Genomic DNA, 16954 nt, shown 5'->3' on the forward strand with positions numbered 1-16954 from the left:
AGCTTTCCGCTCACTGTATCCCGTCCGTCCGATGGAAAAATTCGATCTATATTTTTGTACCAATGGAACAGTGGCTTCTAGACTTGATTGAACTATAAAGTAGTTTTTAAGTCTTGTAAACAATTATTGTCTAAATTTCATTTTGCGTAAGTATTCGACAGTGAAGCGTTTATTTTCATTTTGACTAAACGTGATGATTTAATCTTTAGTTGCTAGTGGCAACCGAGTATGCCCCAGCGATCAGTGCTGGCCTAATGTCGTCTGATCGTGGTTCTTCACTGTTTGGTTTTCAGTCGGTATTTATTTTGGAATTTTCGTTTTATGTGATGAAATTTTATTTTAGATTCACACTTGACAAGTTCTTTTAAGATGCTAGCATGGTAAGAGAATTATTCCCGCCATTTTATCGAGAGCCATGCAAATTCTTGAACTAAATTGCTTACATACACAATAAACAGTTAAAATCAAATAGATACTAAATACATTTTCTCTGAAAACGTTTTGGACTTTCAATTTGAAATTGTAAATGGTTTTAGAACTACATTGCTGTTGAAATCAGTCGATTAAAGTGACATTCTAGTGTAAAATATCAGTGAACAGGTAAAAAAAATAACATGAAATGTGTTCAATTCTATATTTTACCAAGAATTCATGTGACCAATGACACTTTAAGTACATATTATCCAGAATGTATCGTGTTTTTGTTTTTTGTTTGTTTTTTTTTTCTTAAAAAAGAGTGACAGTCTTTTTATTAATAAGGTAGTTTTTATATTGCATCGTTTACATTTTTCATTATCAAATACTGATCAATCAGCATTATAATACTAGTAGTCAATCTTTTCAAAATATATTACTACTGTAACTCAATTGGACAGCAAAAAGATGTGAGCATAATGTCATAATTTTAGATATTAAATCTCATTCTTACACAATTGTTCTTCATTGTTGTTTAGAGTTAGGTATCATAGATTTATAATAAGAGTATCTTATTTATTGACTTGAAAGAACATTTGATATAAATTTTCTATCTTTAGACCCGTGTTATAGCCATGGTTCCCAAAATCCACGACGACGTCTAGGATCTGCGCGGCGGTCTGCTCTTATATATGGACAGGGAACCATGCCTTTCCGGTAATACTCTATCCGTTGTAACATAGTTTGGACTTTTTCCGGATACAAGTCCGACAACTCTGTAGTTTCCTCCGGGTCATTAGCTATATTATACAGCCATACATTGGTGGTAAAATTTCTGTCTGGTCGTCTTGGTGTCGTTGAACCTGTTATATCAACGTAAAATATGTACAGTAAATAAGAAAGAATTTTACAATGTTTTGTGAGACAGGTTGGTAATAAGGACGACTTTTATGTCATTATCACACCACTGCTCAATCAAGAAAAACAACAACAAACAACAACAACGCAAAATCAGTCGACGTCATTATACAAGACACAGTAGAGGTCAAGTGTGAATATTTGTCTTGGTTTGATATTGTCTTACACCTCTCAGGGAAAGTTAAAATTCCACTTCCAACGCTTACCTAGCTACATCTTGAACTGGTGACGCCTTAATACCAATTTACCATGAATTGTAATTTAAGGGGGGTATTTATTGAATGACCAAGTGTCAATTTGTGTCATTTTAACATCAACGAAAATTGTCTGCTATTTGATTAAAAACTTATTCTTTTGGGACCGAAATCGATTAGCGTTCATCGCCAATATAAAGCCAGGCTAGTCAGGACATTATACGGTCTGACTAGACACTATAAAGTTGATAGCTTAATTTTCGTATTTAGATATTGAAATCCTTAAATGGACTATTCCAAATTTTAAGCTAGTCCACCCATTAAAGATTAAGGTATCATAAGCAACATTTTAAAATGAACTGCTGTGCGTATTTCATTTACATATCAAATGGAATACAGTAAAAATCTGTTCCCTGTTCATAAATTTCAATTATTTGAAAGTACAGTAGGAGTTCTTGAGGTTTTTCGCGTCACATATCACGTGGTATGACTACACTTAATACTTGTTAAAATACCTGGGTGTCCTTTCATAAGTTTCCAATCTCCAATCCTAATTGACGCCCTGAATGTTGAATTTAAAACATTATCATACAGTGTGTCTATCCGACGCTTGTTTAATGGTAATATGTCATGAAGAATTTCTGTACGTGGACCTGGCTTTCCATACCTGATTATTGTAAAACATAAAAACAGATAATTAATGGTAATATCTGAGCAATTTGATTCAACAGAACCTTTTTTTTTTAAATATTCGGCACTCTCAAGCACTGTTTAATTTTAACAAATTTGAATAAAGCTTTGTTATATTGTTAAAAATATCAATTCAGCAAGTAAATAGTTTATATTTCATAACTGTTTCATGGTATGTATCTCGATAATGTAATTCTGAGCGATAGGCCGACATTTTACCTTCTTTGGTGGTTTTCATCTTGATGTAGGTGATAAATTCCAGAAATATTTTGTCTTGCAAATGCTTGCCTAAGACATTTTCGATCAAAAACGTAATTAAAATCTACATATTAAAGTAAAAGATAAAAGTAGAAACATTTGCGCTATTTTCGGTATTTTTTTATTCTGACAACCTGTTATTATCATCAGATTCTGTCATTATCAACAAGCCCTGATTATCGGGATGAACAATGTGCTGTTCGGGTACTTCAAACTCACTAGACTATAAGTTTTGTCTTTTTTTTATCACTTTTAAGACTAGACAAGAAATAACTTACATGAGAGTTTCCCATTGGTCATATCCATCCAGCGGTTTCGTACCATTAATAGTACCACCTGCAGCTCTAAGCAATGTCGGGAACCAGTCCGTCACGTGCATAAGTTCATTTGAGACGGTACCAGCCATTTCTTTATTTATCAGTTCACTATGAACGAAACCAGGTACACGTATTCCACCCTCCCACATGTCACATTTCTCTCCCCTTAGAGGAAAATTACTGGCACCAGCTTCATATTTACCACCATTATCTATCATATGATTAAAAAAAATGATTATCTTATAGTTAACATAGTCAATAGCCAACACAGAACTGGTATTTACTTATGTTTATCTTTTATGTTCTATTCTAGAGGTCGACAGCCGATGGAAGAGAAAATAACGTAATTAATAGTTTATCCTGATAACATAATATTACCAGCTATCATATCTTAGAAGATGCTCCAATAGACTGCATGTACATGACTCAATTCAGCGCCTTTTCTCAATTCTGTCCATTAATATCAAACAAACAAAATCAACTGTAAATTTGAAATTAAAAGATAAACACAAAGTTGTATACCCGAGGAAAATATAAGGAGAGTATTGTTCCACATGCCTTTCTTTTTCAAACTCTTAACGATTTGCCCTATACCTTGATCCATACATGTAACCATTCCTGAAACAAACATGATATACGCTTAGTTTATTAATTCTTATCTACATTTTAAACAAAGCAAGAAGTAATTTTTAAAACATAATCGGCCGTGGTAAACATTGTTTAACCGTTACCAATTTTCTTTTTTTTCTTTTTTTTCTCTTTTTTTCTGAATAAAAAAAATGTTGTATTACAATTCCGGCAAATAACGGAATAATGATGGCAAAAAGCCTACGACCGAAAACATTTACTTTTCTAAATTATTTCCATGCCAGATTTATACAAGTAAAATGGTTTCCTGCGGTGAACATTTTTAATGATATAAAGATATTTCATTTAACTATTTTCAACATTAATTGGGGGGAGGGGGGGATAAATAAACGTTTGTAACAGGAATATAGTTGACAATAATCGAACAATATAGAAGAAGGTCTTTGGAAACTGCATGTGACCGTTGAAGACCGGAGAAGGTCGAACATAAAACAATTATTTCTTTTTAAGAAAATGATTTAATAGGCCTACCATTTTATGAATAATTCCGAGCAAAAAACACACAAGTTTACGCAGAAAATATCTCTTTTATTATGGCAGATGCCACTACGAATATTTTAATTTTGTAGACTTTCAGTATAAACAATTTATTGTTTGTAAAATTTGAGATAGATATTAAAGAAACATTGATAATTTTCAAACACATCATTCAAGAAGTTTTTCCACCTTAATCGGTAAAATAATTATAGAAAATTAGAAATATCACGTTATAGATTTTTGTTCTCAATTAGGTATAATTCGGACTAATTCCCTACAGGTAAATCCGTAACGTACCGGCAAACGATTTTTAGCTGGGTTTTCGAAAAGGTCAATTAACCAATCATATACGGTTTAAAGATCACATGCTCCTCCATGTACCGAAATCAGGTCACGTGCTCCTCCATGCCTCAAAAGTTAAACGCGTACCAATACCCTGCGGTCTCCAGACCGCAGGGAATAAAGAACTACCATTTCTTTGAGTTAGAAAATTTCAACTGTATTGATTAGTTTTTAGATATTTTCATATTTTGTAATCAAAATTAGGCAGCCAACGACAATATAGGGTCGATTGCCGAAGGCAAAGTACGTGGACTTTGTTACAACTAAGCACATTATCATCTACGTTACCTATGCCAATAAAACATTTCTAAATATTAGTCTGTAAAGCACTCTAATACAGCGTATCTACCGTTAAAGCACAGTAACAACATCAACAACATCAAAAACTATGTAAATTCCGTGTCGGAAGTATTCTGCTACGTTACTAACATACCTGCGTAAGTTTCCCTGGTTTCATTTACAAAAGGGTTCTTATACATTCTTATGTATTTGTCTGGTACCTGAAGTGGTCCGTGTACTGCTTGGTAAGGTAGGTAAATAAATAATGGCTGAAACAAAATAACGTTAAATGTATTTGTGTATGTCAAGATAAGTAAAGTCTTTCTTTGAAACGCAAAAGTATCATAAGAAATATAAATATTGAGCAGGTTATAAAGCATATTTAACGGTTGTTCGCTTATACTATATATATTCATAATGTTGAGCGAAATTTAGCAGCTACAATTACTTAATGTTTCCAAACTTACCTTGTCTTGATTTTGTTTAGAGATTTACTTTGTCTCAATTCCCATTCTAGGCTTAACTTGTCTAGCTTGATTATGTTTCTAGGCTTACCTTGTCTTGATTATGTTTCTAGATTTACCTTGACTTGATTATGTTTCAAGACTTACCTTGTCTTGATTATGTTTCAAGACTTACCTTGTCTTGATAATGTTTCTAGGCTTACCTTGTCTTGATTATGTTTCTAGATTTACCTTGACTTGATTATGTTTCAAGACTTACCTTGACTTGATTATGTTTCAAGACTTACCTTGTCTTGATTATGTTCCAAGACTTACCTTGTCATGATTATGTTTCAAGACATACCTTGTCATGATTATGTTTCAAGACTTACCTTACTTTGTCTAAATTATGTTTCTAAACTTACATTGTCTTGATTATGTTTCTAGGCTTAACATGTCTGTTTTATGTTTCTAGACTTACCTTGTCTGGTTTATGTTTCTAGACTTACCTTGTCTTGATTATGTTTCTAGATTTACCTTGTCTTGATTATGTTTCTATACTTACCTTGTCTGGATTATGTTTCTAGACTTACCTTGTCTTGATTATGTTTCTATACTTACCTTGTCTTGATTATGTTGCTATACTTACCTTGTATTGATTATGTTTCTATTCTTACCTTGTCTTTATTATGTTTCTATACTTACCTGTCTTGATTATGTTTCAAGACTTACCTTGTCTTGATTATGTTTCTACACTTACCTTGTCTTGATTATGTTTCTATACTTACCTTGTCTTGATTATGTTAATTTACTTACCTTGTCTTGATTATGTTTCTAGACTTACCTTGTCTGGATTATGTTTCAAGACTTACCTTGTCTTGATTATGTTTCTATACTTACCTTGTCTGGATTATGTTTCTATACTTAACTTGTCTGGATTATGTTTCTATACTTACCTTGTCTGGATTATGTTTCTATACTTACCTTGTCTTGATTATGTTTCTATACTTACCTTGTCTGATTATGTTTCAAGACTTACCTTGTCTTGATTATGTTTCTATACTTACCTTGTCTGGATTATGTTTCTATACTTAACTTGTCTGGATAATGTTTCTAGGCTTACCTTGTCTTGATTATGTTTCTAAACTTACCTTGTCTTGATTATGTTTCTAAACTTACCTTGTCTTGATTATGTTTCTATACTTACCTTGTCTTGATTATGTTTCTAGGCCTTACTTATCTCGATTATTATTTCTAGACTTACTTTGTCTTGATAATGTTTCTAGACTTACCTTGTCTTGATTATGTATCTAAACTTACCTTGTCTTGATTATGTATTTAAACTTACCTTGTCTTGATTATGTTTCTAAACTTACCTTGTCTTGATAAAGTTTCTGTACTTACCTTGTCTTGATTATGTTTCTAAACTTACCTTATCTTGATTATGTTTCTATACTTACCTTGTCTTGATTATGTTTCTAAACTTACCTTGTCTTGCTAATGTTTCTAGACTTACCTTGTCTTAATTATGTTTCTATACTTACCTTGTCTTGATTATGTCAATTTACTTACCTTGTCTTGATTATGTTTCTAGACTTACTTTGTCTTGATTATGTTTCTATACTTACCTTGTCTTGATTATGTTTCTATACTTACCTTGTCTTGATTATGTTTCTAGACTTACCTTGTCTTGATTATGTTTCTAGACTTACCTTGTCTGGATTATGTTTCTATACTTACCTTGTCTTGATTATGTTTCTAGACTTACCTTGTCTTGATTATGTTTCTAGACTTACCTTGTCTTGATTATGTTTCTAGACTTACCTTGTCTTGATTATGTTTCTAGACTTACATTGTCTGGATTATGTTTTTAGACTTACCTTGTCTTGATTATGTTTCTAGACTTACGTTTGTCTTGATTATGTTTCTAGACTTACCTTGTCTGGATTATGTTTCTATACTTACCTTGTCTTGATTATGTTTCTATACTTAACTTGTCTTGATTATGTTTCTAGACTTACTTGTCTTGATTATGTTTCTATACTTACCTTGTCTTGATTATGTTTCTAGACTTACCTTGTCTTGATTATGTTTCTATACTTACCTTGTCTTGATTATGTTTCTAGACTTACCTTGTCTTGATTATGTTTCTATACTTACCTTGTCTTGATTATGTTTCTTAGACTTACCTTGTCTTGATTATGTTTCTATACTTACCTTGTCTTGATTATGTTTCTATACTTACCTTGTCTTGATTATGTTTTCTAGACTTACATTGTCTGGATTATGTTTCTAGACTTACATTGTCTGGATTATGTTTCTATACTTACCTTGTCTTGATTATGTTTCTATACTTACCTTGTCTTGATTATGTTTCTAGACTTACATTGTCTGGATTATGTTTCTATACTTACCTTGTCTTGATTATGTTTCTAGACTTACCTTGTCTTGATTATGTTTCTATACTTACCTTGTCTTGATTATGTTTCTAGACTTACCTTGTCTTGATTATGTTTCTATACTTACCTTGTCTTGATTATGTTTCTAGACTTACCTTGTCTTAATTACGTTTCTAGACTTACCTTGTCTTGATTATGTTTCTATACTTACCTTGTCTTGATTATGTTTCTAGACTCACCTTGTCTTGATTATGTTAATTTACTTACCTTGTCTTGATTATGTTTCTATACTTACCTTGTCTTGATTATGTTTCTATACTTACCTTGTCTTGATTATGTTAATTTACTTACCTTGTCTGGATTACGTTTCTTCACATACCTTGTCTGGAATATATTTCTATACTTACCGTGTTACCTTTTCAAGATTATGTTATTTAACTTACTTTCTCCGGGTTATGTTTCTGAATGATTTGTTTAACTTTATTAGTGAAAAGTGTTGTAGAATATGTTCCGTTATATTTGGACATGTCGGCACGTTTATCATTCTCCATCAAGTCGTACCCCTCCATTTTGTTAAACGTCGCTCGATGTGTATAGTGGTCACCATGTCCCGCCAAAAATCCTGTAATTATTCCATATTTATATTTTATAGAATCGTTTAAAATTTATTACCCCCCCCCCTTCCACATCAAAAAGAGAGAAAAACAACATGAAATTATTGAAATCAGCGATATGACAGGACATTCTTTGGTTGATATAAAGTGTCAAAGTTTTCTCGATGGAAGCACAAGTTGATAAAATGATGAGAAAGACTGATAGGTCAAACTTCCGGGCAGACGATACAATCGTACATTAGATATAAATATGATTTATCTATGATACACTTATTTAACAACCCTAGTTATTAAACGCCAAAAAGAACTTGTTATGTTGTGTATCTTTTTGAAAGTAATACTTGAGTAAAATAAGTAATATTTCATCATACTTCTTTCTGTTCGTAATGCGATTGCTGTCCGCATGGGTTAATCCCCGCCAGGGGCAAGCTGTTGTTTATAACTTCCAACACAATCGAACTAAAATAAATAAGTATAAACTAAACTGACTTTCTAAACAGAAAAGATAGTTACCGAAAAAGCTGTCGAAACCCCTATTCGTTGGTAAATAGTTATTTTTGAAATAACCCAAGTGCCATTTCCCGACAATATGAGTCGCATATCCGGTCTCTCTAAGCTTCTCCGCAATAGTTGTCTCCCCTAATGACAAACCCCTTGGACTGGCAGGCCACAATACCCACTGGAACCCTGTATGTATCTGGAATGAATATATAATTTGATGGGAGTTAACTCGGTGTGCTCATACGGGTAGTGTTAAAGGCGACAGTGGGTGGTACAAACCCAATGTCGCCAGTTCGATCAAATGCTTTTCTAATGCAGTCTTTCGGACGGGGCTATTTTAACTGATATCCATTGTGAACTGGTGTTTTACCTCACTTGGTGTGTAAAAGAACTTATTGTTTCTCCTAGAATGGATTTAATGTGTGTTTTACCTCACCTGGTGAGTAAAAGAACTTATTGTTTCTCCTAGAATGGATATAATGTGTTTTTCCGTTACACTCTTGTCCCCATGAAAAATTCTGACGAAATTCTACCATTGAGTAGTTGACCACGTGTTAGGAAACATACTTGATATCTATCAGTGAGTAGCTGACCACGTGTTAGGAAACATACTTGATATCTATCAGTGAGTAGTTGACCACGTGTTAGGAAACATACTTGATATCTATCAGTGAGTAGTTGACCACGTGTTAGGAAACATACTTGATATCTATCAGTGAGTAGCTGACCACGTGTTAGGAAACATACTTGATATCTATCAGTGAGTAGCTGACCACGTGTTAGGAAACATACTTGATATCTATCAGTGAGTAGTTGACCACGTGTTAGGAAACATACTTGATATCTATCAGTGAGTAGTTGACCACGTGTTAGGAAACATACTTGATATCTATCAGTGAGTAGCTGACCACGTGTTAGGAAACATACTTGCTATCTACCAGTGAGTAGCTGACCACGTGTAAGGGAGCATGATACCTATGAAACCTGATTTCTACCAGCTACAGTTAGTAGTTGTACACGTGTTAGGAAACATACCTGATATCTTCCAGTGAGCAGTTTATCACGTGTTAGGAAACATACCTGATATCTTCCAGTGAGTAGTTGTCCACGTTTTAGGAAACATACCTGATATCTTCCAGTGAGCAGTTGACCACGTTTTAGGAAACATACCTGATATCTTCCAGTGAGCAGTTGACCACGTTTTAGGAAACATACCTGATATCTTCCAGTGAGCAGTTGACCACATTTTAGGAAACATACCTGATATCTACAAGTTAGTAATTGACCACATGTTAGGAAACATACCTGATATCTTCCAGTGAGTAGTTGTCCACGTGTTGGAGAACACACTGCCTGGGTGTAATAATTCTCTAATCTTATCCCGGACATAGCAAGTCTGTCAATATTTGGTGTCCTTATTCTGGAGCCGTGGTAGCCGACGTCACGATATCCTAGGTCGTCTGCTAGAATAAATATAATGTGCGGACGTGTGTTGTTAAACTGTGTCACGTGACGAATGTTGGTAGATGGTGTGTTCCACGTTGATCTCAAAGGCTGCTTGTGATCTTCACAATATGATACGAGTGAGAATAATAGTTGGAGTACTCCTGAGCCGATGGATACAAGGACAAGAATCTGCACAGCCATCAGCGAAAGCAAGATATGTTTGGTCTTGAACGTTCTTTAGAATAAACAGAAAAACATCGATAACATGCGAGTGACTGTCATCATAGGTGCTCTGGAACGGGTCCGCAAATCGCGGCGTTTCACAATTGGAAATATGTTCCAAAATCTGCGGTTTCGTCCCCGGACTCTTATGATTGTCAGGAGCGGTTTAAAAACTAGATATATTTATTACTTTACAAAGTGCACACATCATTGCATGCTAAAACAAATTTAACTGTTATCTTATACATATGAAACCGAATTGAAATGTTATAAAATGAGATACACTTTATACATACCGCTTCATTGCACATACACTGTTCATTTTCGTTCATATCACTCAACGTTAAACGACGTTAGTGACGACGCCAGCTTCCAAGGCTGAAAGTATACGAAAATCGAAATTTTCATTTATTTTTAATGAACAACAATGTACCCTTTTATAATGTACAATAACGTGCAATTTATATTTCGTCCATAATGTACAATAATGTACAATTTTCATTTAGTTTTTAAATGTACAATTTTCATTTAGTTCTTAATGTACTTAATGTACTTTTTTATTTCGTTCTTAATACACAGTTATGTACAATTTTCTTTTTGTTATTTATGTACGGTAATATAAAATCTTTATACCAATAATGTACCTTTTTCGTTTCGTCCTTAATTAATGCAATGTGTTAAATTTTACCTTCTTTCTTAATGTACAGTAATGTACAATTTTCATTTCGTTCTTAATGTACAATAATGTACAATTTTCATTTCGTTCTTAATGTCAATAATGTGCAATTTGTGCAGTAAATGTACAATTTTCATCTTGTTATTTAAGTTCAATAATGAACAATTTTCAAATGAAAGCATTTATTTTTACCGTATTGCGATATACTTATTCCGGAACCAAGCAAAACTTTCCCAGATGTCGAGCTAAAGTCGGTACGAATAGGTACATCTTTGTTTTTATCAATTTTGCTTCTGCCCGAGCAGGATGCGTTTTTTTCTGCAAAATTGATAAAAACAAAGATGTACCTATTCGCCCATACCTGCCCTGATTATCAATAAAGCTAAGATCATATTTTCATCAATTGTATGTATTAACTTTGTTTAGAGTTTGACCATTTGAGACCACGCATCAGGAAAATAAGGAAAATGAAAACAGTACAACAACAACACAATGTCAGACGATTAAGGATTTCCCATTTTTATTATGGGAAAATTTGAGCATTTCAGACATTTAATATGCAATGTATACCAAAGATCACTAAGATCGCCCTACAATTGCTATGGTGGAGCATGTTTAAATGGAATAGATCATTTTATATGAAACAAGAAGTATCTTATATTTAAAAAGATACTCGGCCGAAGTCAAACTTGTTAACTTGCATAGGATAAGCTACTGCTTACCATGCTAACCACAAACAGAACATTTTATTCGTCCTCAATAGTTTTATTTCAGTTCATTTTTACCCACAATGTTTTTCCCCATTAATTGTTACTCAGATTTAAACAATATTACTTACATTATTTGATTTTAATCAAAATGGAATTTGATTTGAATAGGAATTTATTATAAAACAAAGATTTAGTAGATACTGTACACCTATTCCATGTAGAATTGTGAAACTGTAAATTAGCCGAAAGTTCGTTTCAATCGTCTTATGCCCGGTTCGAGAAGAGAATATATTGACTAGAACAGCATAGAAGAGAAACCCAATCGAACGCAAAAGTATCAAAAAGGCGATCTGTCGTATTTAATTTCATATATTTATTGAAAAGCTGTTAGAAACATCTAGAAAATTTCATTATTGTGTTTTTATATTTATTCTGTCTTATTTTTTTTTCAACACTTCTTGCCATCGCGCAATCGAACAGACCTCTACCTATAACGGTAGCTCTTTTAAAGTATCAATCGAACAGGCTATTAGTGTTAAAATGACCAATGAAAATTCTGCCTATATTCATTTCTTGCGGAAGTCAAGGTGAAATCAGACGGCATTCTGCCGAAAAATACATTTAATCAAAACTACTGTAGTTTTAGCAAAAATCATTGAAAAAAAATAAACAGGTGAACACAATACGATACCTATCCCGTATTTTTTTTATAATCGACTGTGTTCAGTAAGCTAGACCATAATAATCACATGTGAGGGCTGTGACAGACAAATATTTTTCATATACATCGTACCTAACGAGCTGTAAAGTAAATGTGGTACATGTGTTTCCTACCATGTATGCATTTAATGACATAGTTAACAGCTTTATATATTATAAAGCATACTGTAATGAAAAAGCTTTTGTAGGTTATTGAACGTTACCAATGCAAGTTATACAAAAGTAAACACGGTACGGAACCGTACACCGGATGTATGGAACCATACGCCGGATATAATTGTCTCTGATCATGTACTCCAAGCCCAGACAAAACAATTAACTTCAACAGCGTCAAATAATTCGCGCGCCTAGTATACTGGGTATATAAAATATGTGCTCAAAAGTGTACAGGGTATAATTAGCATAACTCAGAATAACGTTTAAAATGAGCAGTGAAAATGATTAAATGCCTCCACCATCCTCATTTTTATCAAATTCATCACCATTATCATTCATCATCCTCATTTTTGGCAGATTCATCATCATTATCCTCGTCATTATCATCATCTTTATCATCATTTATTTTCAAACATGGAAAGTGAGGTATCAGGCGGTGTAGGTACTTTGTTGGTTGCAGTCATAGTCGTAAAAATCATAGTCGTTGCCGTAATCTTTACTTAACTCGTATCAATAATACTAGTAATAGATTTAAATAGTCAATTCAATCATAGTTGTATGACCGCAAAAACGCAAAATGCCCGTACTAAAAATTGTGGGTTAGGGTTTGTCGTTTTTCGTAGCCCGTACCTTTTTACTCGAAGTCCTCAAGTCGTTAAATTTCGGGGTCAAATTTTTTGTCGTGTGATTTTCGTAAAAAAAATTGGTCATTTCGGGGGTCGTAGTGGGCAGCGTTTATGTGGTCTTTGGGGCTTTTGGGCGTAGTCTTGTTGGGGGTTTAAAAGGGGAAAACGACTATTCTTTTTTGGTAAGTTTACAAAAAATGAGCTTTATTTTACGGTGATTTTCCCAGCATCTTGAAGTAAACAGCTTACGGCTTTAGTTGTATACGTCATAAGCTGTCTTCGGTATTAGCTGTATTCGGTATAAGCTGTATACGTCGTAAACTGTATACGTCATAAGTGATTCGGTAAAAGCTGTTGTCGGAGACTCGGAGTAAGCTGATTTCGGTATTAGCTGTATTCGGTATAAGCTGTATACGTCATAAACTGTATACGTCATAAGTGATTCGTTATAAGGTGATTTCGGAGTAAGCTGTATTCGGTATAGGCTGGTTTCGGATTAAAGTGTATTCGGTATAAGCTGTAAACTGTGTTCAGATCAACGATACCGCTATTCCGTAAGCTGTAAACGTCGTCAGCTGTATACACAGTGCAACAATGTACATTTCATTGACGTCATGGTTATATCTATGATAAAGGGACGGCATCTTAATAAAAACATCGTCAGTGTTCTTCTTTATGCAAAGACGGCGCAATACACCCTTGCTACATTTAGTATGAAATTTTGAATTAACAAGGCCTCATATCAGTAAATATATCAGTACTTTTAAAAAGATGCGTCGTGTCAAAACTCCGTGCAGTAATCCACCCAAACTTATTGGAGGTTAGTCTGTTTAATAACCATGGATAATACCATTCAAATTTTTTCAAAAATCAAATTTGGGGGAAAATTGCCCATTGCGTACTTCAGAATGTTACAAATAAGTAAAAAAAAAACAGGTCAAATGTCATTGGCAAAAACTTTATAAACTAATATTATTACCACACAAGTATTTATTTTAGGCAATAAAAGGACAATACTAATCCACTTATTAAACACAAATTCAAACATGTCCTTTAAATTTAAAAAATTAATAGGATATTACTGGTAAATACATACCTCAGAGAGATACCATCCTATCATAAGGGTATAAATAAACACTTAACAAAACAAAACAAATATACATAATAAACACTTCTTGGGACAAACATTTTCTAATTTCTATTTCATTTTCTGAATTCACTAATGCAATAAATTTAGGCAGAATTAGTCTTTTCTAAAAGTTTTTTTTTTTAATAAATCTTCATCTTCTTGATGTGTTGATGCTAGCGTTCATTGAATTTCTAACGAGTCCAATAAAATAGTAAAAATTAATTACCTTGTATAAGTTGTTTCTTATATTAATTATCAATTATCCATTTGACTTATATATAAATATAAACAGTAAAAATGTTTTAAGTACAAGTACCTGGAATATGTTGTAACTGAAAAGAGAGATTTTATCTGGTGATGGGAATTGATATTTTATAAAAAGAAAAGCTGTTTCCCATTTTTCATGGTGAAAGTTTTCAATATATGAATGCATGTTGAATAGGTGTTTGATTGTATAGAATTAGGGAAGGCAATATAGGGCAATACATCGGAATTCTTCGGTCATGTCCGTCAAACTTCTTATCGGGTATTGACACTTAAGTTTAATATAAGCGCTAAAAGAGATCATTTTCATGAAATAATATTAACATTCTTTACGAGTTTACGTCATTTTCCGAATTTTTATTTATTTATCTATTTATTATTTCAAGTTTCTTGCATTTTAGAATTGATTCTACATGTCTGTCTTGCATTCTCAACAATCAATTCATGTTTCGGAAATACTCGTTATTCATGCCCGGATATTCATTAACTACCGCTGTGCTACACATTATTACAAGTTAATCGCGTGAAAAAAAATCTTTAACTCCTTTTTTATTTACAAAGTAAATCGGCGAGGCATTCTGAACGAAAGCTCGGACGTCATTGCTTCATTCCGTTTAAAGTACATATCATGTAGAAATAAATTATGTACATTCATGATATGACATAACTATTACGCGTGAATTTTTTGCAGCAACAGATCTAAATAAAAGTCGGATATTATTGTCCACAACTTCTTTGCATCTGTTGCTGTTGTTTTAATGTTATTGTAAATCATAAGTACATGTAATATAATTGATGTTTTTTTTCTACTGTATTACAGTATTAGACTATATATGTATAACGTGTACATGCAAGCGGAGATTTTATTTGTGGACAACATCATGAAATAAAAGTGTTGATTTTTATATAGGATATAATAAGAGGTTAATATGAATAAGGCAAAGCCTCAAAGCGAGCTCTTTGACCGAAATTAAAGTCCATTATAATTTAAAGCCATCGGTTGCTACAAATTTTATGTTTTCAATACACTTAGAATTGCACGCTTTCGGCCGCACAATTCACTCAACACCATATTTTATATTTTCCGTTTTAAAACTGCCATTCGGTATTTTATGCACTGCTTCCGTTTATTCTGGTTCCCTGTCCTTTTATGGTTCCAATAGAAGTGCGTAGGAGACCAGTCTACGCATCTTTTTTCAATCAGAATTTCTCGGCTTTTATCGTTATAATTATTATTAAATACCAAACTTCTTAGCACTTTTTTCATGCACATTGACACGTTCAAAAGTATTGTACAGTATAACAAAATAAATGATACAAGATTTAAAAGGTAATTAACAACAAAAGAAACAAATTAAAACATCAATATCGCTCAAGTCACAAATTCAAATCAAATGTAGTTAAAAAAAGTTAAAAAGACCCACATAGATAATAAAATTCAGGTAAGAACCTAAAAAATAATCAGTCCAAATAAAACCTCTTAAATAAGTGAGTTTTAAGTGCTCTCTAAACACTAATAGAGTATCACAGCTTTTAAGTAAGGGCATTCCAGAGTTAAGGGGCTGTCGTCATAAAAGCACGATCACCATAAGTCACAGTCCTACTACGCGGTACAACAAGTGCTAAGCAACCATCCTGGGACCCAAGTTGTCTGGATGGGATATAAATGTCTAGCATGTTTCGTATGTACGTAGGTGCCTGTACATGAAGCGCCTTAAACACATATGTAAGGAGTTTGTACTCGGCTCTGATGTGCACAGGAAGCCAATGTAGTTCCTTTAAAACTGGGGTTATGTGGCAGTTTCGCGGTGTCCTGGTAATAACACGAAGCAGCCGTATTTTGAACATTTTGGAGCTTGTGTTGAGAACGTACTTTGGAGATCCACGTATAGCAACGAATTACAGTAATCTAATTTGATGTCACTAACGAGTTTATCAAGGTCTGGTTGAACCAACAGTCAAGTATTTACGAATTTGACCCTATTTGTTGTATTTTTCATGAAGCATGAACGAGAAACTGAGTTCACATGTTGTTCCATGTCTAAATGAGAGTCCAATACGGCGCCAAAGGTTTCTAACTGTTGTGATGGTTTTATTTACAGAATCACCGGCTCTTACAGTAAGATATTCAACATCACTTTCGTTTTGGTATAAAGACGATCACCTCTGTTTTGTCCGCATTGAGTTTCAGAAAGTAATTATTCATCCATAGTATGATGTCATTCAGGCATGCTTCAATCCGTCGCAAAGTCTCATCGCGTGAAATGGCTTCCTTTGGTTTAAATGCAAATCGTCAGCGTAGAAATGATGTTGAAGTTTATGCTTCCGACAAAATTTTTTAATCGCACCCACATTTATTGTTGAGACGTGTCAATTTCCCGTTTTTGCAGTATTTCCGGCGAAAGTTTTCAAAATCATCACATTCGAGTAAGTACTCGCGTCACCGAAAGCCCACTTTGGAGCAGGCCCTTCGGGTCAGCTCTTCGAGTTCGCTATTATACATTGGTGAGT

The 16954-nt window shown here is 33.5% G+C and overlaps 1 protein-coding gene across 1 annotated transcript; it reads right to left on the reverse strand.

Moving 5' to 3' along the window:
- Positions 1-736: 736 nt before the first annotated feature.
- LOC132712982 (arylsulfatase J-like) lies at positions 737-10546 on the reverse strand. The gene is made up of 9 exons (XM_060695423.1): positions 10459-10546; positions 9800-10175; positions 8507-8690; positions 7823-8001; positions 4692-4806; positions 3314-3409; positions 2753-3002; positions 2042-2193; positions 737-1277 (listed from the first exon to the last, which is right to left on the reverse strand). The coding sequence occupies exons 1-9, from the start codon at positions 10482-10484 to the stop codon at positions 1042-1044; spliced, it is 1614 nt and encodes a 537-aa protein (XP_060551406.1). The 5' UTR covers positions 10485-10546; the 3' UTR covers positions 737-1041.
- Between the last annotated feature and the right edge of the window lie 6408 nt (positions 10547-16954).

Source organism: Ruditapes philippinarum, unplaced genomic scaffold (genome assembly GCF_026571515.1).
Source record: "Ruditapes philippinarum isolate M1 unplaced genomic scaffold, ASM2657151v2 ctg2104_1_1_1_1, whole genome shotgun sequence".
NCBI lineage: Eukaryota > Metazoa > Mollusca > Bivalvia > Venerida > Veneridae > Ruditapes > Ruditapes philippinarum.